This window comes from Heterobasidion irregulare, assembly GCF_000320585.1.
Source record: "Heterobasidion irregulare TC 32-1 unplaced genomic scaffold scaffold_04, whole genome shotgun sequence".
Classification (NCBI taxonomy): domain Eukaryota; kingdom Fungi; phylum Basidiomycota; class Agaricomycetes; order Russulales; family Bondarzewiaceae; genus Heterobasidion; species Heterobasidion irregulare.
This window is the reverse complement of record NW_009258200.1, coordinates 1441752-1467698: the sequence shown is the minus strand read 5'-3', so window position 1 is coordinate 1467698 and position 25947 is coordinate 1441752. Positions and strand designations below refer to the sequence as shown.

Sequence of the window (25947 nt, the reverse complement as noted above, 5' to 3'; positions counted from 1 at the left end):
CCTGCTCATGCCACAGGGGGCAATACGGGATATGGGACGTGACTCGGAAGCCGACCGGAAATGACCGGTCGTCCATTCTCATCCGAACGCACTCTACGACCCTCCGTTAAATAGCTTGAGGTGCACTTATATGTACATAACAGTGCCCAAAGTGTCGCTCTGTACGTTCTACGCTTCATTTCCTTTTACATCTGCTGCGGCTTGAAAGCTTACTTAAATCGCTAGTCGTCTGGCCCGCGCTTCCTCTTGTCACCAATCAGCCACCACTGATCTCATCCGTTTTGGGTTTCACCCCCCTCGACGAACCTTCAGTCCGTTGTCATGGCTGCATCTCCTTATTTCACCCTCTTCGCTCACTCAGTGAACAAGTGACCTGCCCAGGTGCTTTTGTATGTTTACAGGTCTGTCCATACTTCGACATCGTTCATCCAGCTGGCGCTGCGGTCAACCGACCAACCTGACCTGGCCGTCGGCCGCCGCATTAGCGCTCACAGGGCATGCTAACTGACTCGGCACCCCGCTCTGCCCTGGAGCGATGATGCATGGGCGGAACACCAGCAAATCAGCTATTTCCGCTTCAACCGCCGAGAGCGGTTCCTTACTCAGGCTACGCGCCTCTTGCCAAAATGCACTCAGAAATGCTGCATACAGTATGTTTGCGGATCCCGGAAGGGGTTGGTGAGTTTCGCCTTCCGGATACATGGCGCTAAAGGGACTCAGCCGCCTTGTGATGTGACCTTAGCCCACTTCAACTCCCCGCCTTCTACCCGAGGTAAGGTGCACGACGCAACAGACAGCAGACGACGACTCAGATGGTTTCGCGGTACGTGTCGTGCTCACACACCGCCCGAGATATACCCACGTCGACAGATTTTCTCATCTGCGCGAGAGAATCCGAACGGCCAGTTGACCCAGGCGCTTGCTTGCTTCATGTGGCGCCCCTCTTTCGTCTAACACGTAAGGACTTAATTTACGCGGAATAAGTCGAAGTTGAAAGCTATTTACTTAAATTTTATTTGCCAATTTGATTGTTCTGAGCAACGAGCAACGGGAGGCAACGGGGGAGTCTGCTCAAAAAGGAGACCTGGGTCCGAGACAAAGGATCGTAAACGTGAGGCGCCCCTATTCTCCCCTATTGAGCTACATCGTGCTCGGCATTCGGAGCGTGGGTCTCGCAGCCTCGCACGGTCGTAAGAAGGCGCTCCACTCACAAAAGATTTCGTGGGGGCATGCGATCTTGTGAGAACCATGACGGTTCGAGCATCCCTCAGCTGGGAAGCAGCGTCGAAAGGGCAATGTCCAGGATTATAACGAGGGTGACGTATGCAGAGAAACCCTTTGTGAACTCTCGATACTCACCTAAACATTGAAAGTTCGCCGGGCTGGCGCAAACAGCATTATTGCACGGATGAATGTCATCGCAACAGTCTGATTGAAACGACGACCAGTCATTCGACCAGGAAAGAACAGAACAATGTACTTTTGTTAGCCAAACGGTGGTTATTAGACAGAATGCTGCTGATCAACAGGTAAAGTACGGTGTGTACGTATCTAATCGACTCAGTCGAGCTCAGTCGTACTTACTGGATGCGTCGGCTGACAGGCGCCCTTCTGACGTTAGCGGAGATTTTAAACCTATGGCAACGTGGAAGGGAATACTTAATGGACAATAGGTAATGATAGAGCGAGGCCTGGTGGAGATGAAAGGCGCATGCGTAAATAATACAACACGTGAGAGTCACAGATGAAAGAACAGAGCGCGTGACGGACTGTAAGGTGCATGTCCGAGAGAGCAAGATGGTGCTACGGGCATCTGGTTTGTTACTCAAGTAGGGAGTGTGTATTGTCCGAAGGCGTAGAGGCGCGGGAGCCCTGGGGGTCATTGAGCCTCGGTGATAGCTCGTCAGCCTTGACCACGAGCGCAGGTCCCGCCTCCAAGATGACATCGCCGTCACTCTCGTTACCACTGTCCGCTAGGAGATCCTCATCTTCTTCGTCGGACAGGAGCACTAGTTGAGGAGTCTTTCCCTTCTGACCCGGGACGACCCTTGGGCCCTCCGCCAAAATGGTATCGCCCTCGACGCTCTCAGCCGCAGTTTCTTCCACCTCTTCCTCAGGCAACGCGAGCGCTGCTGTCTCACGTTGGAAGACGTAGCGTATACCGACAGGGATCAACACGCCCACGACGACGGCCGACAGTCCGAAAAAGTTCCTCCACGAGATCAGGTGGAAATCGTCGGCACTCGTCATCTGGTCGAGTCCTCCGCCAATAGTCGTATGAATAACTGAGACGCCAAATATGCCCAAGAAAGTGCTGATCCAAAACGGAACGATGCCAATACCGACATGGGGGCAGATGACGTTGACGACCCAATGCGGGGGGAGTGGCGCTATGCGGAGGACGATGAGAAAGGGAATTATGTTGGCGCGTTGAGCGTGGATTTTATCTGTCCACTTGTCTAGGCGGGATTGAATGCGCGGAATGGTGAGGAGGGCGGGGCCGAGAGCTGCCGAAATGAGGTAGCACAGTGTACCGCCCGTTGCGACGCAGGCACAAGCGAGAGGAAGGGCGCGTGCAACGCCCCACACAGCACCTCCGAGGATGGATAGATACATTGAACCTGGTAATGAGAAGGCTTGAAGGCTATGGGGGGTGATCGCCGAAGGCGAAGATTGAATGACGAGAGATCCGGAGGTAAAAAGTCCGGACGCACAAGAGGTATGTTGTTACATAGCACACAACGATGCGGTACGGGTAGATGTCGCGGTACTTCTTGAGAAGGAGGTTGAGATCTTGCAGCTGAGCGAATGACTTTGGGATACGGAGGAAGGGCCGATCATCCCTGGATGAACGCGGGGATCAGCCAACGAGAGAGGGAAGCGGGACACAGGGGCGCACTCGTCTAGGGTCGGAAGGGCGAGCCAGAGGGTGCCGCCGAGGAACAGGGAGCTGACTAGGAAGATGACACCCATCTTGAGCGCCGCGTTGAATATGATTCTGCGGGAATTATTGTGCACGGTGGGAGAGAGCGGGGCGGTGCCATAGGAGGGCTCGCGGGGGGTGAGGGGGGAAAGGAGGGGGGCGGTGTCGCCGTCGCCATTGTCGTCGTCGTCGTCGTCGCGAACGGTCGCCAGGGTGTACGCGGACGCGTTTGAGTGGACTGTGTCGTTGAGGCTGCGAGCGAATGACGGGGACATGATGGAGGGACGTGCACGGCTGGGGGACTGAGATGTGATGGAGTGGGACGTTCGGTGACGTTCGGCACACGGGTGACTTTGTGTGACCGTGTGACCGAGATGGGCCGGAGGACAAAGAAAGGATCAGGGCGACATGAACGACGCCGACGAGGTATTATTTCTTGAACATGACCCACATCCTTCCCCCTCACCAGGATCTCAACATCGCACCACACTCGTCTCTCCAGTCGGCGCTCCAGATGGATCCTGCAGCCCAGCCACAGCCCCCGCCTCCTGATCACCCTCAGCCCCAGCCTGCCGCCCCTCCATCAGCCGCCCCCCCTTCCAGGAAACGCAAAAAGACCGACTCGAATGGCCACGAGCCCTCCACGCCCGCTGAGCCACGACGGCTCAGGCGATCTCATGAAGCCTGCGCACGCTGCAGGAGCAAGAAAATCAAGGCAAGTCCCGACGGGTCCACGGGCGACACCGCCGGCAACTTCCCGACCCTTCGCTAATTTCACCTTGTCTGCCCTCCGTTCCCGCTTTCCTACAGTGCGACTCCAAGCATCCAAGATGCACCGCCTGCGCGACCGCAGGGACCCCCTGCCATCAAGAGGACAGACACAGGCAGACGCTCACCCCCCGTGGATACACTGAGCGCCTCGAACGCCAGCTCTCCCAATGCGACGCTCTCTTGAAGCGCCACATGCCAAACTTCGACATCAATAATTTGGAAGACATCTGCGCCCGCGAGGGCATCGACGTCGAAATGCCCATGGCCCAGCCTGCTTCAGCGTCTGCTGCATTCCAGTTTGCCCCTCCAGGTGAGAAACTCTCTATCTCTTCCGATCCAGTCCCATCAAGCCTAATCGCATCTGCAGGATCGTCGCCCCCTAAGGGCTACCCCCCCTCCTTCCCCCCTCCGCCTCAACACATGCTTCCTCCTGGCTATCCGCACCCAATGCCAGGGTACTATGGCGGGCCGCCCCCTGGCTCACCGTATGCTCACCACCCCCACATGGCCATGCATCCACCTCCAGGATTCAACCCACACATGGTTCCCACATTTGTTCCTCCTCCGCCTCCTCCTCAACTTCCGCACGTGCCGCACGCCCCGCCTGCACAGCCTCCCCGCCCCTCCTCGTCGGGCGGGGGCGACATCAAAGGACAGGACCCTCAATTTAATGACATGTCTAACACTCAGGTACAGCCGCGCCCAGCGTACAATTTCTGTCTGCGACCCGCTAATCGTGATCTATTGCCCACAGGCGTTGGCCAAAAACTTCGGGGTCTCTCAGGCCATCGTGCAGGATATGAATTTAGGGCCACAGCCCTTGGACAAGGAAGACATCGCCGTCGGCTCGAACGCCCTAATATCCGGCCGCGATCGTGACATTACAGAGAGTGCGCTCCCGCGTGATGCTGCTAAATGGGTTCACATCGCTGTCCGACGGAACAGTGTTGCTGCTCCTCCGGTCCCGTCCGCCACCACGAGCCCGACGCAATCCGCAGCCACCCTGGCCACCCAGTACTCGGTTCCCGTCTGGCTCCCGAAGGACCGCGACATGGTGCGGACGATTTTGGATGTTTACTTTGAACGACTCAACCATCATCGGCCTGTGTTCCTCCGGCCCGAGTTTGAGCGCTCACTTGAGGATTTATACGCGGGCGAGGCCGTACAGCATGACCCTGGGTTCATATGTTCGGTCTATCTTGTGCTCGCGTTGGGTACGTTGAGCGAGCTTAACCATCGCGCGTGTGGATTGGACCAAGAGGCAAAAGCGAGCGCAAAGAGCGGCAGCTTCTCGAACCCACCGAACGTGAAAAAACTGATGCCGCCTGAGTGGCCAGAGCATGAAGAGTTTTTCGCGCGCGCGTTGGCCGTGAAGTCTGAGTTGAGGGTCACTGTCAGCAGTCTCCAGGCGCTGATCCTCCTCCAGTGGTACTTGTATACCGAGGTCAGCGTTTTGTGATCTCATCCGGGATCTACAATATCTGACTTTCTTAATAGCGACAAGGCCGTACGCTTTGGCGTCTGGTTGGAAGCCTGGTTCGCCTTGGAATAGAGCTCGGCCTGAACCACGATCCGACGACGCAAAACATCTTTGACGAGTCCGAATGCCAGCTGCGTATCAGGTTGTGGGGCATTGTGCTCATGCACGACCGTGGAACTTCTATCTTACTCGGCCGGCCCTTGGCGATCGCGCCTTACGATACTAACACTCCGCGCCCCATGCCGCCGAAGAGCGGTCGGTCGGACTTGAGCGAGCACTTCTTGCTCAGCCATCCCATTGCCGAATTGCAAGCGGACATCATCAATTCTCTGTACACGCCACAACGCCAGTCCGCTGACGCCATCATGCGCCACACGAGTCGTATCTTGAAGCAGATGGTCGAGCTCAGGAGGCAACTGCCGGAGGGCTACAAAGACTTCTTTGGCGGAACTGAGAAGTGGCCGCTCGAGCAGAGATGCAAGCTGGTTCAGGACATCACCGCAGACCAAGGCTTGACGTTGTTGAAGATCGGCATCTCCAGGATCTTGCTGCTGAGAGCTTTGTTTAGCAGCAAGGAGCTGCCATATGCCCAAAGGCACAAGGCCTTGGTAGACGGTAAGCAAATCATTTAATTTACGTGATATGTGCTGATCATACCTATGATTTATCGCAGCCATCTTCGTGTCTCATAATATCATTGTTGTTCACCATCAACTCATCCGATTCCCCGACATCGCCTTCTTTGTCTCTCCCATTCCGCTGCACATTGCAGCGATGGTCATATTGTATGGCCACATGTCACGCTGCGAGAGTTTATCTCGCCAAGTCGCCCTCGAGGATGTCTGGATGGCTCTCGACATGCTGCCCTCATTCCGCTGGAGATGGGAACGCAAGGATTTGAACGGCGGGCACCCTCTCATCGCAAAGCTGGCGGAGAAGGTGCTCGACGTGAACCTGCACCAAGTCGGCCCGGCGAGCCACCCCGTCCTGCTGAGTGAGCTGGATTGGGAGAATGAAGTCATGGGCGTTGCGGGAGGCGGCAGGGATGGGAGCGGCGCCACTCAAGGATCTCACGGGGGACACGGCGGGCCGAGCTCGGGCGTGCATCACACGCCTCCGATGTCGCACGCTCCGTATGGTGGCATCGGGAGCACGTATGGTCCAGGTACTCCGTTGAATGGGAACATGGGCAGCGCTCATGGTAGCCCTCGTTCTACTCGCACCCTGAGTACGGGCGGCGCGACGCCCGCGCCTGGAGACCAGAAGCTCGCCGAGGTGCCTCCGGGTTTGTTCTATCCGTTCTACCCAGAGTCGAACGTCGTGCCTCCGGAGCAACCCAACAACGGCGGTCCACTCAGCACCAGGCCTGGTGTGAGAGCAGATGGGGGAGCCGGGGCCGCTGCCGGAGCGACCGCGAACGGAGACTACACACAGCTGTTGGCGGCCGCGGCGGCTCAGCAAACGGGGGGACAATGGGGGGCTTCTAATCAGGATAGTTATATGCTGGAGGAGAAAGATGTCGGTGTGAGTGGGGGCGTTGGGGTTAACATGTGGATGCCCGACCAAAGGACGATGCAGGGCTTTGCGATGGGCCCTCCGGCATGAATCCAGTTGTTTCGGGCAGATGATTGCTCCACGAGATGCTGCTGTTCGTCTCTTTTATAGTAGCGGACATTTCGATCAACATCCCTTTGTTCTGCTCTGGATGGCTGGCTTTTACCTCGGCGCCTCGCGTTGCTGGCACAGTGCACGCGCGTGAAGCGTCCCTTTATGCCCGTGATGGTCATGGACGTTCAATTGTACAAAGTTGATCGTTTTATTATTTCTTTCACACTATGGGCTGGTTATATTGTGCGCTTCCGTTCCTCTTGCTCTTGATCTAGCCTCTTGTCTTGAACCGTTTGCTGTGTATCGCTCATCAGTTTATCTCATAGCCCTGTAGTCAACTCCTTTGACTCTCTTCGACTTCGTTTTTCTTCCATTAATGCGGGTGGGGCTGCCTACCCTCGCGTCGTACATTCCACCTATGCTTGTCGGCATTCCTCCGGTCCTCCCGATTCATCACGTTCGTGTTCGTTCGTGTCTGCTTAGTGCCTGATTATACGATTATGAATATCTCTCTTTTTCTTCATTCCGCTAGCTACTTTCCGTCTAGTCCTTCCCCGAGACCGGATTTGGCTTGTACTTTTCTGTACTGTTTTATTTGGGACGTAGCAGCAGCCCCTAGTAATCGGATCACGACCTTTTAGCTGTAGGCCCCTTGTTCACACCTCTGGGGCTGCTGTTTTTTTGCCAGAGCATGTATTTATAACTCACGATACTGGAGGGCGCCCGAATTGGATGGAGCCTTCATGTCGTTTTGTTTTGGTCGAGCTGACTCGCTGAGGTAGTCATGAAGAGACGTTAGGTTTGGGACTGCTAGTACATATTGATATACATGTGCACTGAGCACGGTAAGTTCACGTTTATGGTGTCTAGGATGTGAGCATAGCATGGGATAGCGAAGTAACGACGGGGAAGGGGGGAGGGGGGATAGCGTGACGTGTATGAGGGACTGTAGAGAGATAGGCTGGGACGTAGAATAGATAGGAGGAAGAAATAACGACCATCGAAGAGGAAGCACACCAGATAAATATGATCAACCCGAGACATGACATATAATATATCCGAGAAAAAACGGAACAAATGAGAGAGATGCAGAAAAAGGGACGAGGCACTGGATAAACGTTATTGCAGTGCCGTCTCCATCCGCTCCAGGACCACGACGAGTCCTTCGATGAGCACCAGCATGCGTCGAGGAAGCATCTGAGCACTCTTGTAGTCTCGCTGCTCTTCCTCGTTCGCGCCCCTTATTCCGCTGGGCCCGTTATCTTCGTGTTCGTGCCACCGGCGCCTTCTTGCACGACTACGAGAGCGAGCGCGGCGATGTCGGTCCACGGCGTCTTCAAGAGCAAGGGGGAGACCGAGAATGATGCGGACGAGACGCAGAGTCAAGCGCGCACGGGGGCGGATGGATAGATATGATAGCCGGGACAGGGATGCGTGGGTTTCGAGAAGATGGGAGAGCGTCCCGAGGAGGGTGTGTGTGAACACCCGGCAAGCTGCCGCGATAAGATCGTCAGTCGTCAGCGAGGGAGAAAGCACAATAACGAAAGGGCGCACTCAGGGCTCGTTCGCGGATGGCTTGGAGCGTGAGAAGAACAGACTCGATGCCTTCTTCTCCGAGTCGTAGCGATGGATTGATATCGTTCATCGCACCTATCGGGTAGGAAATATGATGTATCAGGTATCGTTCCTTGCCGGAATACCATCCAAAAATACTCACGCAGCAGAGTGTGTACCAGCTCCATATCGCCGTCCAGAAAGTCATTGAACACGCCGATGACGACACTCCTCAAGGTCTCTTCGGCACGCATGCTAGAACTCGAGCCCATGCTTGAAAACTCTTGCGCGCCGGGGTGCGAGTCATAGAGGCGCTTCGAGGCTGGGCTGGACAAGACGTCATAGGCGACGGAGACCTTCTGGAAGGCGAGCGTTGCCTCGGGGTTGTCTGGGAACTTACTGCGTAAAATGCCGAGAGGTGAGAAACACATGCCGGCACCAAGTGAGGAAATATAGACACGGGCTCCACAACATGTGGACCCTGAGAGATAGAGATAGAAGATGGAAAAAAACATACTCAGGGTGACAGGCTTTGCTGCGCGCGATGTATGCTCGTCTGAGCTCCATCTTGTCCAGATTTTGGCCGCGCTGCACGCCTAAAATCTTGTACAGGTCATTTTGGGCAAGGATTTCGGCGATGGCAGCACGTCGCTGGCGCTGCCGTTGTTTGGATGGTTTCGCGTGTGAAGAACTCGACGAGCGGGAGCTGGAGCGGGATGAGTCCTGATCCTCATCCCATTGAATGTGCTTCGAGTGCGGCGGAAGCGGCTCCTCCTCAACCTGCTCGTCGTCAATGGGCAGATAGAAGTAGTCGGACGCTGTGCGATGCTTTGAGATGCTATAGGGCTGGCGCGACGGTGGGAAACATACCTGATGAAAGGACGTATCTAAACATTGGTTGAGAGGAACGGGGGGAGATTGCGCAAGAACATCAACAAGGGGACAACGGCGTCGACGACGTTAATGAAGATCGCAAAACATACTGCCATGTGATTCTGTTTCCATTCGATCACGTGCTTACTTAATCCCAAAGAAGTGTCGAGCCCTGCCCGCCAAGTCCTCGGACCAACAGATTCTCTCGACGATGCGGAAGGTGTAAAAGACTCAAACTGCCACCCTGGTCAAACGAGATGCAGAGACATTATTGCGGGCTGTAACGCGAATGCATAGGACCTGCAATAGCAGTGACAACCCTTGGGCAGAGCCATATTAGGCCTTTGCCGAGGGAAAGGTAACCACTCAACGAACTTCGCACGGTGTTCCCTGGCATTAAGTATAGCGGAAGACTATTCTGGGCGGCGAGCTGTCGTAAGACAACGCGCTCTAGATATTGGAAGCAAGTGGAAGTGCTCGAATCACAATAATCATATGTTAAAATACAATTCAAAGCTCTATCGCGTCTATTACTTACTTATCATGCGACATTGGCTTCGAGGGCCTCTGCAAGCTTTCGCGCCGCTCTGCGGACCTCACCTCGTTCACCCATCATGGTAAGTCTCACCACGTCCCCTGGATCTCCGCCATATTCCCCAGACAGAGCATGCAGCTCGTATCGCCCAAACGCCCAATTGAGGATGCGGTATCCTGCTGGTACGCGTACGAAACCCTTGACGCGATACACGGTCTCTTTAGACAGACGAGAAAGGCCTTCTTCTAGCTTCTCCTCGTCGATAAGTCTTGAATCACCAGGGTGATCTGGCTCGGATTCAACTTTGTCACGATCTGCGTGGTTGCATGCATCGGAATGCACATGGCCGTTCACGGGATTCTTCGCTCCTCGCCAGATGGTAGCAGTTTCTACTTCATCATGATGTGATGAATCTGTAACGACGTTGGCAGTGTCCTTGGTTCCGTCAAGGAATAGCTTGGAGTCCAGGCCAAAGATAAGCGATGGGTCGACGCCTGTTCGACCTTGACATTTGATTTTGGGTGTAAGATCGTTAAGGGTATTGAGATGTTCTAAGACGTCATCTAATGCACGTTCAGATACATGTTCCCACTTGTTCTGAGTGCATGATTCCAGCATAAAGTTAGTTAAATGTGGGGAAAGGCAACGTCAGGCGTTGAGAGCTCACAATGAGAATGACATCTGTATATTGTGCTTGCATACGAGCGGTCATGCTCGTGTCTTCGTAGCCTGTGAAGTTCTCTGCGTCTACAACCGTGACAATTGCATCTAGAGCAAGTGCTCGATTCGTCTCGCGCTCGAGCTCTCGGATCTGAAACGCAAGGGTTGCGGGGAACGCGGAACCACTAACCAATTAGACACCATCGTGAATTTGAATACAGGATCTTAGAGGAAATGGACGTACGAGCATTCGATGATTATGCGATCAGGGCTATGTTTCTCTGAGTACGCATCAGACGACACCGTCGATGATGAAGAATCATGCATAATACATACCGAGAATTTCGAGGAGAGCGGTCTTCATTTGACCAACGAGCACACAGCACCTGCTCTTCCACTGGTGTCAGGAACGTGGGATTCGCCAAATATGAGCGTGCCCCACTCACATGCACCCATTCAAGATCTCACTGACTGCCGCCAGACTACTCTGCTTCGCCAGCTGACTGTCAACTAGGACATCGTCATGATGTCACTTCTAAATGAATACGAATATGATCAAAATACCTTCGATGTCTCCAAACTCATTCTTCAGAAGTACGGTGCGATAGGTAGAGGGCAGCTGAGGGAGGAGTGAAAGGATGATGGATGTTTTTCCTGCGCCGAGAAAGCCTGTGAACACGGTGATGGGAATGGGTGCTGGTTTCAGGTCAGAAGGCATTGATATTGTGTCTCTAACACAGAGGGGTCCCGTGCTATGATGGCTTAACAAAAGCGGACGCGGATGGCAGAGCGACGGAACTGGAGAAAACAATTATTAGGAAATTAGCGCACGTGGTAGCGCGTCAAGCCGCGACCTGCTGCTCAGCCTCCTCCTCACCTCTCAGCTTGACTCGCTGCCTCACGATACCTCATTCATAAGCTCCTTGTTGCAAGCTGCAACATTATACTTTCCTGAAGGCATAAAAAATCTCTGAGCGACTGGGCCACACTGGCCTCTATATAACAATATGAACGTCGGTCAATTGGCTGTGCAACCTCCGTCTCAGGTTCAGCGAGTTGCGTCGGACGCGGAAGATGTCTCGTCAGAGGTGAGTTGACGGTCGCTGTTGATATCTCTAATCACAACTTCGGTTCGCTCAGTTTCTGTCAATACGGATGCTCAACAACCGCGCCCGTGTGAGACTCTCAGAGCCTCTCGACCTCACTCGTTTCCCCAGTAAGGCGCAGCTGCTCACTGTGGCGAGTGGTCGAGGATGGTTTGTAGCGATCAAACGAAGCTCATCCACAGGGCTAAGTGCTTACCTTCACATCGAATGCCGCGTTTTGTGTTTTGACCACATTGGCTCCCGCAGGTCTCATAGCATCCACCGTATCTGACCTCCGCGCTCGTCTTCTATCAGCAGATGGTAAGAATGACGAACCCATCGCTGTGAGCAGGACTGTGCCGCTGCCACAGGGAGTAAATCCGAACTACTTGGTCTTCGCGTCTAACGAAAGCAAGCTGCTGGTGGGCCTAGCTGAAGGAGCCATCGTTGTTTATGATGCCAATGCTATCTGTTCAGCTGGGACAGAAAATATTACCCCGATACATACCTTTCCTGCTACGACCTCTACATCAGCGCGCCACATTTATCCAAATCCAGGAGACCTACCTGACCTCGTCGCTGTTCTTCGGGAACCGGATGGCAACCTCAACACGCAACTCGTCGAGATCCTCGATGTAACCGCCTTACAATCCGTTGCAGGGTGGCGAAGTGGCGGTACACCCCAAACACTACCTATGAGCAGTGCGCTGATTCTAGATCTATGTAATCGGATTTTTACTGATATCCTGTTCAGTATCGTGGTCGCCGAAAGGAAAGCAGATTGCAATTGGCATGCAAAGCGGTGATATCATGACGTTCAGCCCGACGGAAGTAAATCAACCTAAAATGTTCATCCCCAAACCTCTCTCTGCTCGAAACCAGAGCGCCATCCACACGACGTGGTTAGCCAACCCCACGTTCTACACCATCTATGCGCCTTTGCCACTCACCGAGGAGACCGACCAGGCGCACTTCATCATATCGTACGACGGCAAGCGTAACAGTGCTTCGGATGTTGCTGTCCCCATTTCATTCTTCTCATCTGGTCTTCGACCGCCCGGGGCATTCACCGTGGTCCTCAGAAACTGGGGTCCCGCTAAGATTATGCTTATAGTCGGTGATACCACGACTGCCGACATCGGCGTCATTGTCTCCGTCGCCAAATCGGCGACTGAGGACAAATGGCAGAGACTTACCTTGGATGATGTTGCCACGCCGAGTATGCCTCTAGGCGAGGAGGCGTCGGAGACGACGATGGTCGGGTTGGAACTGGACCTCAAGAATCAGCAGCGATACAATCATACTATGCCCTCTGGTGAGAACCTTGAGGTGCCTCCGCCGCCTATCATGTTTGCATATGCAAGCGATGGAACAGTGATAGCTTGGTATCTAATCAATACGCAAGGCATCTCCTATCCTGGTATGACTACAGATTCAACTGCTACACCCTCTGCTGTCTCACAGCAATCTGCACAACCTGTCCAACCTGTTCAGCCCGTCCAACCCGCTCAAACTGTGAGTGCGTTTGGTCAGCCAGTGCCATCTGCATTTGGACAGTCATCAGGCTTCGGCGTCCAGCCTGCGTCGGCGTTCGGTCAACCTGCGTTTGCACAACCCTCGGCTTTTGGACCAGCCTCAGGATCTGCATTCGGACAGTCACCCGGTTCCGCGTTTGGACAATCAAACACAGCCTTTGGCCAGAACAACACGGGCGAATACAGAGCATTTGCGAACGTGGGTCCCTCCGGCTTTGATACAACTTCGACGTTTTCTTCCGCACCTACCACGCCGGCGCAGCCTATGGTCTCAGAATCTACAGATTCGATGTCTACTGACGCGGGTCCGGATTTCGGAGGACTATCATTGGGTGCAAGTTCGAACGATACTGCACCAAAGGCTGGATTTGGCACTACAGGTCTGTTTGGCGTCACTTCTCAGTCAGCACCTGTGCCTAGCCAACCAGCGTCCGCATTTGCGAACTACATCAAACCGTCTGCTGGGTTCGGTGCATTCTCAAACTACGTGCAACCCCTGGCTCCAAGCAAGCCTCAGGTCTCTGTGGAACCCCTGAAGGCCTCTTCGGCTTTTGGACAGACAGGTTTCGGCTCCCTGACAACAAGGTCTGTATTTGGGCAGCCCGCGTTCGGGAAGCCGGCATTTGGACAGACTGGGTTCGCTAGCTCACCGATGTCGACGACGCCTCAGGCTTCGCCGATGTCCGCCACTTCGTCGTCGGCATTTGGGAGCGGGAGTGGGGGCGCGTTCGGGAATTATGCAGGCGGACAGTTAGCGTTTGCGGCGGTTGCGCAGAATGCGACGCCTACTGTACCAGTGTGGAAGACCGCGGCAGCCGACAAGCCTACTGGTGGGTTCAGTGCTTTCGGTGGTAGTGGAGGCTCGACAGTCTTCGGGCAACAGGCGCCTGCTGTGATTCCACAGGCCACTTCCTCGACACCTCCATCAGTGCCGGCGCAGCCGGCGCCATCGACGACAGCATTGTCAAACACGCCACCGCCGGTCATCGCGCTCGAAGGTCCTACCCTTACTCGTCCCACCGTCCCCGCTACTCCAGCTGCGAGTGCGCCCCCTGTCACGTCAGCGACCAGCACGACGCCGACCACACCACCTCTCGCTGGGGCTTTTGCCAATCTTCAGGCCGTCCCCGCTCCATTCGGCAACATGTCAAGTTTCGGTGGCACCTTTGGAGTTTTCAACAAGGACTCTCCTTTTGCCAATCCCAAGCCCGTGAGCGGAGGGGCAGATTTCGCGCAACGCATGTCGGCGTTCAGCACTCCTGCACAGCCGACGCTAAGCACTTCGGGGAGCGCGCTTGGGCAGACCTCTGCGTTTGGAGTGCATCAATCTGCGTTCGGACAATCTTCTACTCCTCCGGCGACAACGACGCCCAAGGCATCGCCGTCAACTTCGGCGTTCAGCGCCTTCAGTGGGCAACAAAGCGCGTTCAATCAGTTCGCGGGTCCGCAGAAATCGTTCAGTGACATGTTACGAGAAGGAGAAGACGAAGACGGGAAGGGCAAGGGCAAGGGGAAGGCCCCCGTTTTGGCGCTCAGTTCGACGCCCCAAACTCCTGTCAAATCGGTGGAGGAATCGACGAGCACAACGCCTGCCAAGACGCCCCCACCTTCGTTGTTGGCGCAGCAAAAAGGAAAATCCAAGGAGAGCTCGGTTGAGCCTGCGGAAAATGATGCGGAGAAGGCGAGCAAGGGAAAATCTACCGATGAGGTCAAGAGCAAAGCAACTAATCCGCGCGTCAAGATCTCGGCAGACGAATCTTCCCTTTATCTATCTGAGAGTCTCTCCTCTCTGTCGTCGTCATTCGTGGAGGTTGATGCCCTTAAGGACCTCGAGGGTGACGGCGATGCGGATGCGGATACGATCCGAGAACCACCCTCGCCTGACTCCGAAGAAGGCGAGCTTGAGCGCGTAGACGATGGGATCGATGGTTTCTTGTCTAGCCCAGAGCAGTCGGAGGGACAATATGAAGGTGATGAAGAAGACGACTCGGGTGCTGAGGAGCTGGGACGAATCACGGAAGTTGAAGAGGAGGCCGAGGAGGCGGATAAGGACGCGACCCAAGCCAGTCCATTGACTCCCACCAAGGTGGCTTTGCCGCCATCTAGATCTCCTTCTACTACACCCAAGCCGCAGACGCCATTCATCAAACTTGAGCCAAGCACTCCTAAGCTCGACCGAGCCCAAAGTACTACCCCACCTGGCTCACCTATCAGGGACCCTCCAGAAACGCTTTTCCCACCACCTATCATTGCTCAGCCATCCCCGATTGTACCACCCCCATCACAGATACCGTCGTTGACCTCATTGAACATCGGGATTGGGCGACCTAGCACACGGCCTCTCCGCAGCTCGCCATTGGCGAGCACTCCGCTCTCAGGAGTGAACCATGATGAGGAAGGCAAACGTGAGTCTGTTGGTTCCGCGAAACCGAGGCCAGCTTCGCCAAAAATACCGTTTGGTCAATGGGCCGCGTCTGAGTCGAAGCCTTCTTCTTTTGGTCAGCAACTTAGCTCACCATCCATCGTAGAATTACCTGTAGGAAGCTCGTCGTCCGAAAAGAAATCGCCGCGCCCCAAGACACCACCGCTCTTGTCTTCGTTTGGATTTGCAAAGCCTGTTCAACCAGTAGCCACGAGCTCAGCGGCTGCCAATGCCCCACTTCCTGCAGGATTCCCACCTCCGATCAAGCCTTATGGACCCAGTCTGATGGGGCCGCCTGTCCTTCCCAGCGGGAGCCCATTCGGGCAGCCGGCGGTAGCGCCTGCGTCAAAGCCTTTGGGAGCCCCTGCTCCTCTGTTTGGTCAGGCGCTCCCAACAGCACAGAAAATCGTGCCTCCACAGCCGCCAAAAGCTGAAGAAACCCTTGAAGAAGGGATTCAGAAGGAGTGCGCTTATCTGGTTGCTGGGTTAGCCAAGGAATTGGAAAGTGTGGGTGGATTGATTTCGTCACTGCACGAGAATGATTGCTGAAATGCGACGCATCATGTAGCTACGCCTTCTTGCGCAAGAGGCAAGCAAAAAGAGGGAGGAGCTTAACCAGCTGAAATCTGCTCCTTCGTCTGGTAAAGGTGCCAGCGTTACTTTCGATGATGTCTCTATGCTTGGGAAATCGTTGAAAGCTACGATGAAAGAGATTACCGAATTGGAAAATATGAGGGAATCGTTGAAAACTTCAATCCGAGAAGTGCAGAGTAATATGTTGAAAGGTTCGGCTCTTAATTATTTGCTTGTCAGCGAATTGTTCACCTTTGGCCTCTTTAGCGAAAACGAGGAAGGAGGAGATTATTCGGTTCGACAAGGCGAAGTCGGATGTCGAATTTACCAAGATGCTAAAGACCAGATCTCTTGGTCCAGAGTATGTGGAGTCTCAGACTCAATTAAGACGCGACATCCGGGTATGTTGTTTGGGTTTCAGGCTTTTGATGGAGATCTAAATTTACTCATAGGCCATGAAAGAATTGATTGAGAAGCTGGAAGGTCACTTGCAATCGTCGAAAAGAAGGCTCAACCAGCTTAGAACAGGGAAGCCAGGAATCAAGTCAGTCCATCTCTCTATGTTGATCTCAATCCTCCATACTGAACATCCACATGGGGCATCAGTCCACCTTCCTTGGACACCATCAACAGGACGTTCCGAAACATTGATATCACTGTTGAACAACAGACTTCTGATGTCAACAATCTTGCTGCTAGGATCGCACAGTTGGATCTCCAGGGGAACCTTGGATCACCCATCCGCGACAATCGCTTGCCGGATGATGTTTCGAGACGCCCTTTGAATGTAACGCCACACGTCGCATCTTCAACGGCAGCAGCTCTCAATGCGGAGCGCTCAGCGCATAGGCTCAAAGAGGCTCTGCTTAGAGTCCGGAAGGAGCCCTTGTTGAATGTCACGGCGGCCAGCGCGCCACCTGCTCCGCGGAGCTTCGAGACTCCGAAGAAGACAACTGGGACGAAAGACTTTGATGCGTCATTCAGCCTCAGCGATTTTGAGAAACCTCTGCCTGCGCTTTCACTCCCAACGGAATTTCCCCCATTCTCAATCGACCCACACGCGTCTTTATCGTCTGGTTCGTCAAGGAATCGAACGAACTGGAAAAGTCGACACCATCATGAGCATCCCCAGATTCCTGCGAAGTCCGGAGGTGTAGGAACATCAGCTGTCCCTCCTGCGTTTGATTGGGGGCCATTACCTGGTGTCAAGCCGATGACAATTTTGCCTATGGACGTTAGAAATCATTTACGGTAACAGTTGTATACGCTTAACGTTGTTCACGTCTTCATACATTGTGTACATTTGCCATGTTGGTCATGATTTGTGGTTGTGATACGTGTAAATCGTTATGTATCCTTGTGGTTGACAATGACTACTTATTGTCCTGAGGTTGCATGTCAGAGTGTCAACTCGCAGTTTTCTCGTCATTCTCTGTTCCAGCTGATTCTTCTCCATCAGAGAATTGACCATCTTCCTGCTCGTGCAACTTCCCGTTGATGCCGTTGGGTTCGGCTCCGACGCCTGACTCGTTTGTGTGCTCATTCGGATAGTCTATGATCGACTCGAGATGTGCAAGAGCAGCCTGCATGGGAAATGAAGGAATCAAACGGGTGCATAGGTCTAGTACGGCGCATAACGGCTATTATTAATGAAATCGCTGCGCACCCTGCCCACTTCGCTCAACTCCTCGTCTTCGTCCCCAGTGAACGTTTCAAAGCTATTCGAATCGATGAAAGCGTCGTCCCGATCGTCTTCCTCATCCAAAACGCTGGGATGAAGAGATACACAGTATGATAGTGACTCATATATTGCTTCAACTGGTAAGGAGAGATGTGAGTAAGAATTGGAAAGAAGAAATCAATGAGAACATACGAGATGAAGGGTTTTGGGTTTTAATAAAAAGCTCGCGCAAGTTAGGGATCCCATCATTTAGTTCAGGGACTGAAGGGTCATCAAGTTGGCAATAGACTGAGCGCCTTGTTTCGTCAAGAGAGAGAGCGTGGATAGTTATGAAAGGGTATTCGACTTGGAAGCCTCGACCAGTCGAAGATAGAAATACAAGCGCGCTGGGAGGCAAGTTGGTGAGTTCGAAGAATGGATACTACATGACGATGTACCTGTCTATAACATACAACGTCCCCTGGGCCCCGTCCTCAGCAGAAAAGTCTTCAACAGGGGGAGTGAGAATAGCGGATACATTCTCCTCTTTGTGGCGCAGAACCGACGGTATGTCACTAAACGATGCGGGCGTAGATACAGTGATCTGTGCATGCTCCTCCGGTGAGATATAAGGAGGCAAAGAGGAGATCAGAGTAATGGGAGGCATTTTAGATCGCACGGCAGAGCTTGCAGAGCAGAAACGGAGAACTGGCCACATATCTACGCGAGACACACGTGATGCATTATATACACACGTCTTTGTCTCCAATTATGGACGCGCGGCGGGTGCCTTGACAAGCTGATCGCAACTTGGGTTGCACGAGTCATATAGACGCTGTTCGGCCTCATGATGGGAACCGGTGGGAGTTTGGGAGTGCAGATATATAAACACTCACAATGAGTCTGCTGTGTTCCTCGTTCAACCTCCTTATCATCACCCATGGCCACGCCTACAGACCCTCAAGCTGCAGCACTTCTATACCACGTTGTTGCTCAGATGCAGCAGAATGTAGATTTCCTTGTCTCCCAGAACTATATCTCGTCTGCAGACGCCTCGAACATTATTTCTAGGCTGCCATCTAGTGTTCACGGGGGGGCAGCATCTCCGCGAGGTATATTGTCTTCGTTTTCTGTGCGAAAACGTAGCGTCCCATCGACCCCTGCGCGCGCCAATCAAGCGCGCGCGTTGTGGGCGTATAACCAAGGTGGACAGGTGTGTGTTCATCAATATTAGCAAAACACTGTCGTGATCGGTATCTGATCGTTAATGGCGTCGTTAGGACCCGAGTGATCTCTCGTTTTCTGAAGGGGACATTATAGAAATTGTTTCTGAGACCAACGCAGATTGGTGGACTGGAAGGGTGAACGGCAAGGAGGGATTATTTCCCTCTAACCACGTCGAAAAAATCGCCGTAAACTCCCCCGCGCCGCCATATAACGTGCAGTCTGCCGTTGGCGCTAACCATGCATTTGAGAAGCCTGTATATAAGCCTTTCATGGCCGCGCACCACGGGATCGACCAGCCTCCTCCGCCTAACGGCTCGACGAACTCAATTGGTCTGCAACAAGCGGCGGGACAAGAAGAAAAAAAGGCCAAATACGGCGCGCTCAAGAACACAGTAAGTCCGCCAGCATAGCAGTCGCGAACATATGGCTGACCTGCTTTTCGTACAGATGGCACACTCCGCTGCCGCTGGCTTGGGCGCGGGAGCAGGTAAATCTCTTTCTCACATCTTCCAATATATACTGATGCACCCTCATCGCAACCTAGGTATGGCACTCGGCGGGGGGCTTGTACGCAAGATTTTGTGAAGCGTGGTGCGAATGCTGGCGGGACCATCTTACTGCTGAAGCCCAGGTCACATTCTAACTTATTGTCTATACCCAATGTTGTGTCGTTTCCAGTGTATTGGTTAACACATAAATCTTGTGTCATTCGTCAGAAAGTTGCAAATCCGACTGAGATATCGGTTTTCGATTCGGGGCTACAGACTAGTGCTGACTAACACCGGATCACCCTAACCCTCTAGCGGGACTGCATCATGCTTGGCTACAAACAACACTTTTTAGTCGCTAATCCTTGCGACGAGCTCTACGACTTCACGAATTCGAGGCAGTGCCAGAGCGCACAGGCCGCATAACATAGCCAAGTCATAGCCATCGCTTTGATATTGTACACAGCCTCCTTCGCATATATCATCAGACTCTCGCACACATCCGACTGGTGTTGTCTACCACACTTCTCCTGAAACCCTATCTTGATTCGGCCAAACACCTCACAGACATTCGAGGATAAACAACACGCATAACCCATCGGTCTCAAGCCTCATCCAGTTTTGATAGCATGTCGTTTTTGGATAAACTGAAGGACGGCGTATCGAGGGTGCTTCCGGACAAGAACTCCAGCCAACCCATGTCGACGTCGGTGTCAGGAGGAATTGGGAATGGGCGCGGCGCAATGGGTTTTGAAGACGATGTACGTGCCACCTTTTCTTGTTCATCTCCGTGTTCGGGTTCTATCTGGTTTCATCGATGCGCAGCCCATCCTGAGCGCGAGGAGAAGTTGCAACTGTGTTACGTAATGCTCTTCTACCTCGACGTTCATGGACACGGCGGGAGCACTTGTGTTCATCCTCTTTGTTCCGCTGCTATGGATGATATGGATTGTGGTTCATTTGTTTCTCCTTCGATTGGCAGTGGTTCTTATGATCGACTAATGTTTTCTCGTCTGGTGTGACAGATGATCGTCTCAAAGCCGGCAATAATATTCCACACGTCACAAATATTCTTCAACTTCCTTGCAATGTGCTGTTTTGCTAGTGTTGCTGCTTTCCAGGCGCGTTGGGGTGTTGGACCATGTGTGTCATCTGACTGCTTTCTGTCGATGTGTTGCTCACTATATCACGAAAATCTCAACAGCTGGGCTGTCAGGATTTGCTCTCTTTGTGTCCATATCCGGCATGCTCCTTTCCACATTCATGCTATTGGTTCCAGTCGTATACGAAAAATATGACAAACTCATACGGCTGGCCCGGGCGTTGAAAGAAATTCGCGTTGGCTTCATTCTTGTCGGGGCAGGCACCGCCTTCAGTCTCCTTATTGCGTACGTGTTTCCCCTGTCTTCTTATTCACTCGAACGTGATGGCTCAGCCTTATACTACCATAGTTTTATTACGACAATCTCCGCGTGGACACAAGCGGGGTGTAAAAAGGCTGCTAATGACCCCAACGCCGACAAAGGCGATGACTTCACGAAAGGTCTGGATGGGTGGTGTAGTACTAAGAAGGCTGGAGCAATCTTCTTCTGGCTAGCTTTTGGTCAGTCATACTCTAGAACCTGATGGTCATTGGCTGACTCCACATAGCGTCTTGGGCTGCTTCACTCGGCCTCGCCATTTATGACTGGAGGTCGGGCAAATCGACGCGACCACGTGATCCTCCCTTTCAACATCCCACCGAGTACGACGAAGGCGGGGATGGCGACGAGGAGTCCGCCTATGACGTGATTCCCCCTCCTCGGCGTCCAACATCGGACAACGCTGCGGGGTCGCCATTCGCGGACACCAATCGCTATTCTGGCACCTCGGCCAGCACCGCTCCTTCTGGAGGATTTAACATGCCTACGCCAGCTCGACATGATAGTCCAATTGCTGCTCAACCGCGACCAAGCATGGATGCTTATGGCGCATTCTCTGATCCCGCGCCGACTGGATTTGGCGCTCCTGCTTCTGCCACAGAAGAACCCCGCATTAGCAGGACCATGCAGTATGCTGACCCATATGCTGCGGTACGCGCGACTGTCGCGGGGGCCGGCAGCGGGCCTCCTAGCTACTCATATCAGGGCTACCAATGATCTGTAGAACACTGCTGATTTGAGAGGTTAAACATCTATTCTAGTGTAGTTGTATGTTTTTTAAACCTAGGAAGATCTCCACAGCTGGACTTTCGCGCTTTCGATATACTCCTTTGCCATCTTTATACTCCTTGACGACTTTTATGTTGTGTACATGCCTTCTTCCATATCTATGACACATTTGTAGTTTGCCTGGTGGGCTGAGACAAGGCAGCTGTGTGTCAAAATTGGCAATTTGAATGTCGCGACGCGTTTGTTTATCCTTGTTTATCCTCCTCATCTTGAACCACGACGAGCCTGTATGCCTCCCTCAGCGCGCAACCCGCCCGCTCAATCTGGAATATTTTCCAGTGTTTTTGGATTCATATCTCGAGAGGTCGAAAATTTTGTGAGCAGTGCAACTGGTGCACCCAGAGCAGAGGTGAGTAGGCCTCATGATTCACAGACCTATTGTTCAAATTTCAAGACATAGGAGTCTTTGAAGTCAAAACCTTCGGCACGACGGCGACGTCGCATTGACAAAACATCGAAGGCTTCCGCTTTGAGAATTCATAAACGGCAGCATGAGGGGAATAGTACTGTCAATCAGAAGAGGAGGGTGAAGGGAGAACGACGGGACCGCAGGAACTCTAGGAATCTGCCCGTTACGATTTCCTCATCCGAGCAGGAATATTCGGATGCATCCCCTTCTCCCTCGCTTAGGAAACGCCCTTCACGAGCACCATCATTGAGAAGGTCGCCGTCACCTCACTACGACGCCACGAACAAACAAGGTGTGTGCAGCTTTTGCCACACGCCCCCTGGGCGTAACGCTTACCTGATTTCAACACCTCCCTAAGCTTCGTCGGTATCAGAACGTCCAGAACTTTCTATGCCACCGGTTCCTCGTGCTTTGCAGCGCTGTCGGTCCGAGACTATGCCAGGGTCATTGTATCCCCGCTCTCCGTCTCTGGAGCCTGAGCATCACATGAATGGAGGGGATGATGCTCATAGGAACTTCCGCTTTGAATCGAACACGTCTCGCCATCGTTCCGGCAATCCTAGCAACACTCGTTCCGCGCTATCCTCTCATATCGAAATGCCTGAGGCCGGTCCCTCCAGCCCGCGGAGCCCCATATCTCGAAATGCAAGCACGAAAAATCCCAGCATTTTGAGATCACCGTCACGTCCTCGCCCTGGCTCGATGATTGACGATGCAGTGCGTAGATTTAGCGACGACGCTGATCCGTCTCTTTTACTTCCATCGGTTCAGTTATCTCCGAATATGCATAGGAATGGTCGTTCCAGGATGGCCAAAGGCAAGGCAAAGGCTATCTCGTTTGAGAGCTCAGACGCAGAGCGGTCACCTGAAAGCTCAAGGTCCGCATATGACTATTCAGAACCAATCCACGGAGATAGTTCTGGGGAGATTCGAGTGCGTGGCAAGGAACGAGAGTTGATCGCTGTGATAGAAGAACAGAAGGAAAAGGAGCAACACTGGGAAGGTGGCCCAGATACCACACAGATTTACGAGGATAGACTTGATTTTCAAGAGAAGATCAGGCTACTTGAAGAAGAAGTGCGCCAGTTGAGAGAAGAGGTGAGATACCCTTTTCATATTTGTTCACTATCTTATACTTTGCATCAGCTAGCTAAACGGCCGTCAACATCGTCAAATACACATGCAATGCCTCCTCCCCCTCCTCCACCTCCACCGTTTCCCATGACAAGTATTCGTGCGCCCACTTCATCCTCAGCGGATACAGAGAGTTTGTTCGCCAGTGTTCGTGCAAGCCTTAGACATGCACCGACGCCTGTTGAAGCGCCCATCAACTCCGTCGTTTATGGTGGCGCACCGCGGATGAGACGAACCGGCCAACCCACTGTAAATGTTCCATCGGACAAGATGGCTGCATTTTTAACAGAGATGAAGACTGTTCGATTGCGCAAGGTAGGGGGAGGATTGACTGAAGCTCAAGGATCTGGATCTGGAGTGGGCGAGAAGCGTAAGCGGGACGGGTACAGCGCTGAGGAGGTTCAAGCCGTCAAGCGCCGCCAGACAATGGCTCCCGTCGAGATCACAAGACAACACTCATCAGACCTTCTGTCACGATCATTCAGTGGACTTCCTTCCACTCACAGCCTACCTGGTCCTTCATCACTATCTCAATCGCTGCAATCATCCTCTGTTCGCAACTGGCCTTCGGTGACAGGTGATGGGGCTGATCTTGCTACACCTTCGTTGACGTCTGATGGCGACCTCGATGGGGAAAACAGCCTGGAGGAAAGGTTACCGCCTACGCCGCCCATCATCCCTTTGAACGAAATCCGAGGTCCCATCCGTGTGCCCTCCATCAACAAACCTCTTGGCGGGGAGGAGATCTCGGATATCAGCATCTTGTCTTTCAGAAACGAATCATCTACATCTCAACACCACGTAAATCTTCCACGACATACTCAGACTGCATTCGACAAACGCGTCCCAGGCTCTCCCATGCCGGCGGATACACCCAAAAAACCGAACCCACCTGCGCGTACTCGAGCCCAATCAACACCCCATCCGAAGTCCCTGATCGTAGATTCCGATGATGATGATGATGATGATGATGATGATGATGACGGCATCCGTGATGACGCTGATCAGCTTGCGGCGGAAGCCGCGGTTCCTGAGCCTGAGCTGCGACCTTCAGCCAAGGGAAAGAGGAGAGAGAAGGGACGAGCTGCACCTGTGGCCAAGTCTTCACGTATCCCAGTCGCATCTGCCGGTAACAAGACATCATCGAATTCGTCACGCAGCACTGGTGTCACCTCCGCACGAAACGCTTCAAATCAAACTTCTAATAAACGGCAGCGGCGTCGTACACTGGATGAAGAGCTACGGCAGGCTGAAGATGTGTTGCAAGGCGAGGGTTTGAACGGCGTAGACCTCGAGGATGATGAATTGCTAATTGGTGTGGGTTCGCGAAGCAAGAAAAAGGGATTTCTTGCGCATGGCGGTGCTGGCGGACAGCCAGTCTTCATGGGAGTGGGGTATGTTGAGGGTGTAGAAGAGATTGAACCTGAGGAGTGGGTAGAGCCTGTGCGGAGGAAAACAAGGAAGGGGAAGATGGCGAATTAAATTCCGCGGGTTCAATCTGCCAAGATTTATTTTTATTTTTTGATTTGCGTTTGCGTTGAGTGCTCTTGAGCGTCGATGATACCCGTAATCAATCGGCCCCGACCAGTTGGTGGTGCACAGTCGTATCTAAAGTTGTATTTCTGTGTTTTTTAATCTGTCGCGAGACGTTTCCCAAGATTTGTATATTCAGGGACTCTTACAATTCGGATTCAGATGTTTTATTAAAAAAACCACGAAATATCTCGACAAATCAAGGCGGACGAACGGACGAGAACAAGAGCCCGCTCTGTCATGCAACATTACGCAGACTGAGTATGAGCCTATATACACCAAACAGGGGCATAAATATGATCACTGCGATATGGAACACAATATGTTTGATAAGCGGCGTATGTTCGATTTGGTGGTTGACCTAGAGTGTAGTCTGGTGACAACAGATTAACCCTCTCCTCATTCACTCATCTAACAACCACGAGTCACTGAGCAGTTCCCTGGCGGTTGCTCTCTCTTCCGGGACGAGTCGCAGACAACGGCGTAGATATAGCTCGGCTGCTTTTGCGTCCGCACTCCCTGCTTCTAAAAACGATAACTCGTCGAGAAGTCTCCCGAGTGGCCAGGTGGGTTCATTGTGTGTTGTGAAATGCGCGAATGAGCCTGAAGCATAGCAAGTCGGTCAGGGGGCAGTTAAGCGAGAAAAATACCGTGTCGGAATTGACTCACTGTCTTCCTTAAAGAATTTATTCTTGTGATCGCATTTAGATAGAAAGGATGGGTTGAAGGCTGTACCGAGCGCTTCCGTCATCCGTGCTAAATGATCTTCTTCCGCATCCCATTTTGTTCCATTAGCCCCGAAAATAGCCAGCATCCAACCAGTAGCTCTGTGATCTGCGACCAAAAGAATCCCATCTGTGAAAGAGACCCATCACATTATTCGAGTAATGCTACTGACGAGATAGGCAAAATCTCATATATCAGCTGATGCATTCCATGGATATCCCAAAATGACCTCAGGGGCACGTAAAGCGTTTGGCTGAATGCGCTCTTGGAAATGACGATCTGTCCAGTGAGCTGACGAGCTATTAATCTAATATGATAGATAAGGCAAGGAACAAATTACTGACAATGTCCAACATCTGCTATGACAGCCTGAAGATAACCTTCACGGATCAGAGGATCAGTGGACAACGACAATCCTTGAGAGACGACCGGGACAATAGCGGGGGAGATTTTGGTTCCACAGTCATATGATACGGATTGGGTGGCTACTAGCTCATGAGCAATGATTGCGTTGACATCGATCGGGCGGAATAAAATATCA

General features: G+C 52.9%; 9 protein-coding genes across 9 annotated transcripts; 5 read left to right on the top strand and 4 right to left on the bottom strand.

Moving 5' to 3' along the window:
* Positions 1–1821: 1821 nt before the first annotated feature.
* On the bottom strand, positions 1822–3198 carry HETIRDRAFT_316448 (uncharacterized protein; the record flags this gene model as incomplete). The annotated part of the gene is made up of 3 exons (XM_009546916.1): positions 1822–2644; positions 2715–2843; positions 2900–3198. The coding sequence occupies 3 exons, from the start codon at positions 3196–3198 to the stop codon at positions 1822–1824; spliced, it is 1251 nt and encodes a 416-aa protein (XP_009545211.1).
* A 167-nt stretch (positions 3199–3365) lies between these two features.
* HETIRDRAFT_426384 (uncharacterized protein) lies at positions 3366–6779 on the top strand (the record flags this gene model as incomplete). Its single annotated transcript, XM_009546915.1, has 5 exons — positions 3366–3652; positions 3754–4384; positions 4449–5138; positions 5192–5789; positions 5848–6779. The coding sequence occupies 5 exons, from the start codon at positions 3366–3368 to the stop codon at positions 6777–6779; spliced, it is 3138 nt and encodes a 1045-aa protein (XP_009545210.1).
* Positions 6780–7901: 1122 nt separating this feature from the next.
* Positions 7902–9231, bottom strand: HETIRDRAFT_450624 (uncharacterized protein; the record flags this gene model as incomplete). The annotated part of the gene is made up of 5 exons (XM_009546914.1): positions 7902–8275; positions 8337–8432; positions 8500–8735; positions 8854–9154; positions 9207–9231. The coding sequence occupies 5 exons, from the start codon at positions 9229–9231 to the stop codon at positions 7902–7904; spliced, it is 1032 nt and encodes a 343-aa protein (XP_009545209.1).
* Positions 9232–9750: 519 nt separating this feature from the next.
* On the bottom strand, positions 9751–11122 carry HETIRDRAFT_314873 (uncharacterized protein; the record flags this gene model as incomplete). Its single annotated transcript, XM_009546913.1, has 7 exons — positions 9751–10035; positions 10099–10341; positions 10412–10589; positions 10649–10685; positions 10741–10790; positions 10851–10914; positions 10969–11122. The coding sequence occupies 7 exons, from the start codon at positions 11120–11122 to the stop codon at positions 9751–9753; spliced, it is 1011 nt and encodes a 336-aa protein (XP_009545208.1).
* Positions 11123–11411: 289 nt separating this feature from the next.
* On the top strand, positions 11412–17414 carry HETIRDRAFT_433675 (uncharacterized protein; the record flags this gene model as incomplete). The annotated part of the gene is made up of 8 exons (XM_009546912.1): positions 11412–11492; positions 11545–11698; positions 11757–12191; positions 12244–15953; positions 16015–16231; positions 16287–16420; positions 16472–16563; positions 16626–17414. 8 exons carry the CDS (start codon positions 11412–11414, stop codon positions 17272–17274), a joined length of 5472 nt encoding a protein of 1823 aa, XP_009545207.1. The 3' UTR covers positions 17275–17414.
* Positions 17415–17444: 30 nt separating this feature from the next.
* Positions 17445–18346, bottom strand: HETIRDRAFT_416935 (uncharacterized protein; the record flags this gene model as incomplete). The annotated part of the gene is made up of 5 exons (XM_009546911.1): positions 17445–17451; positions 17547–17602; positions 17686–17837; positions 17893–18086; positions 18138–18346. 5 exons carry the CDS (start codon positions 18344–18346, stop codon positions 17445–17447), a joined length of 618 nt encoding a protein of 205 aa, XP_009545206.1.
* A 273-nt stretch (positions 18347–18619) lies between these two features.
* On the top strand, positions 18620–19491 carry HETIRDRAFT_315471 (uncharacterized protein; the record flags this gene model as incomplete). Its single annotated transcript, XM_009546910.1, has 3 exons — positions 18620–18892; positions 18960–19298; positions 19354–19491. The coding sequence occupies 3 exons, from the start codon at positions 18620–18622 to the stop codon at positions 19489–19491; spliced, it is 750 nt and encodes a 249-aa protein (XP_009545205.1).
* A 244-nt stretch (positions 19492–19735) lies between these two features.
* HETIRDRAFT_433674 (uncharacterized protein) lies at positions 19736–21800 on the top strand. Its single transcript, XM_009546909.1, has 5 exons — positions 19736–20155; positions 20420–20537; positions 20599–20782; positions 20846–20997; positions 21045–21800. The coding sequence occupies exons 1-5, from the start codon at positions 20024–20026 to the stop codon at positions 21530–21532; spliced, it is 1074 nt and encodes a 357-aa protein (XP_009545204.1). The 5' UTR covers positions 19736–20023; the 3' UTR covers positions 21533–21800.
* A 33-nt stretch (positions 21801–21833) lies between these two features.
* On the top strand, positions 21834–24629 carry HETIRDRAFT_107055 (uncharacterized protein; the record flags this gene model as incomplete). The annotated part of the gene is made up of 5 exons (XM_009546908.1): positions 21834–21953; positions 22005–22305; positions 22372–22730; positions 22785–23090; positions 23160–24629. 5 exons carry the CDS (start codon positions 21834–21836, stop codon positions 24627–24629), a joined length of 2556 nt encoding a protein of 851 aa, XP_009545203.1.
* Between the last annotated feature and the right edge of the window lie 1318 nt (positions 24630–25947).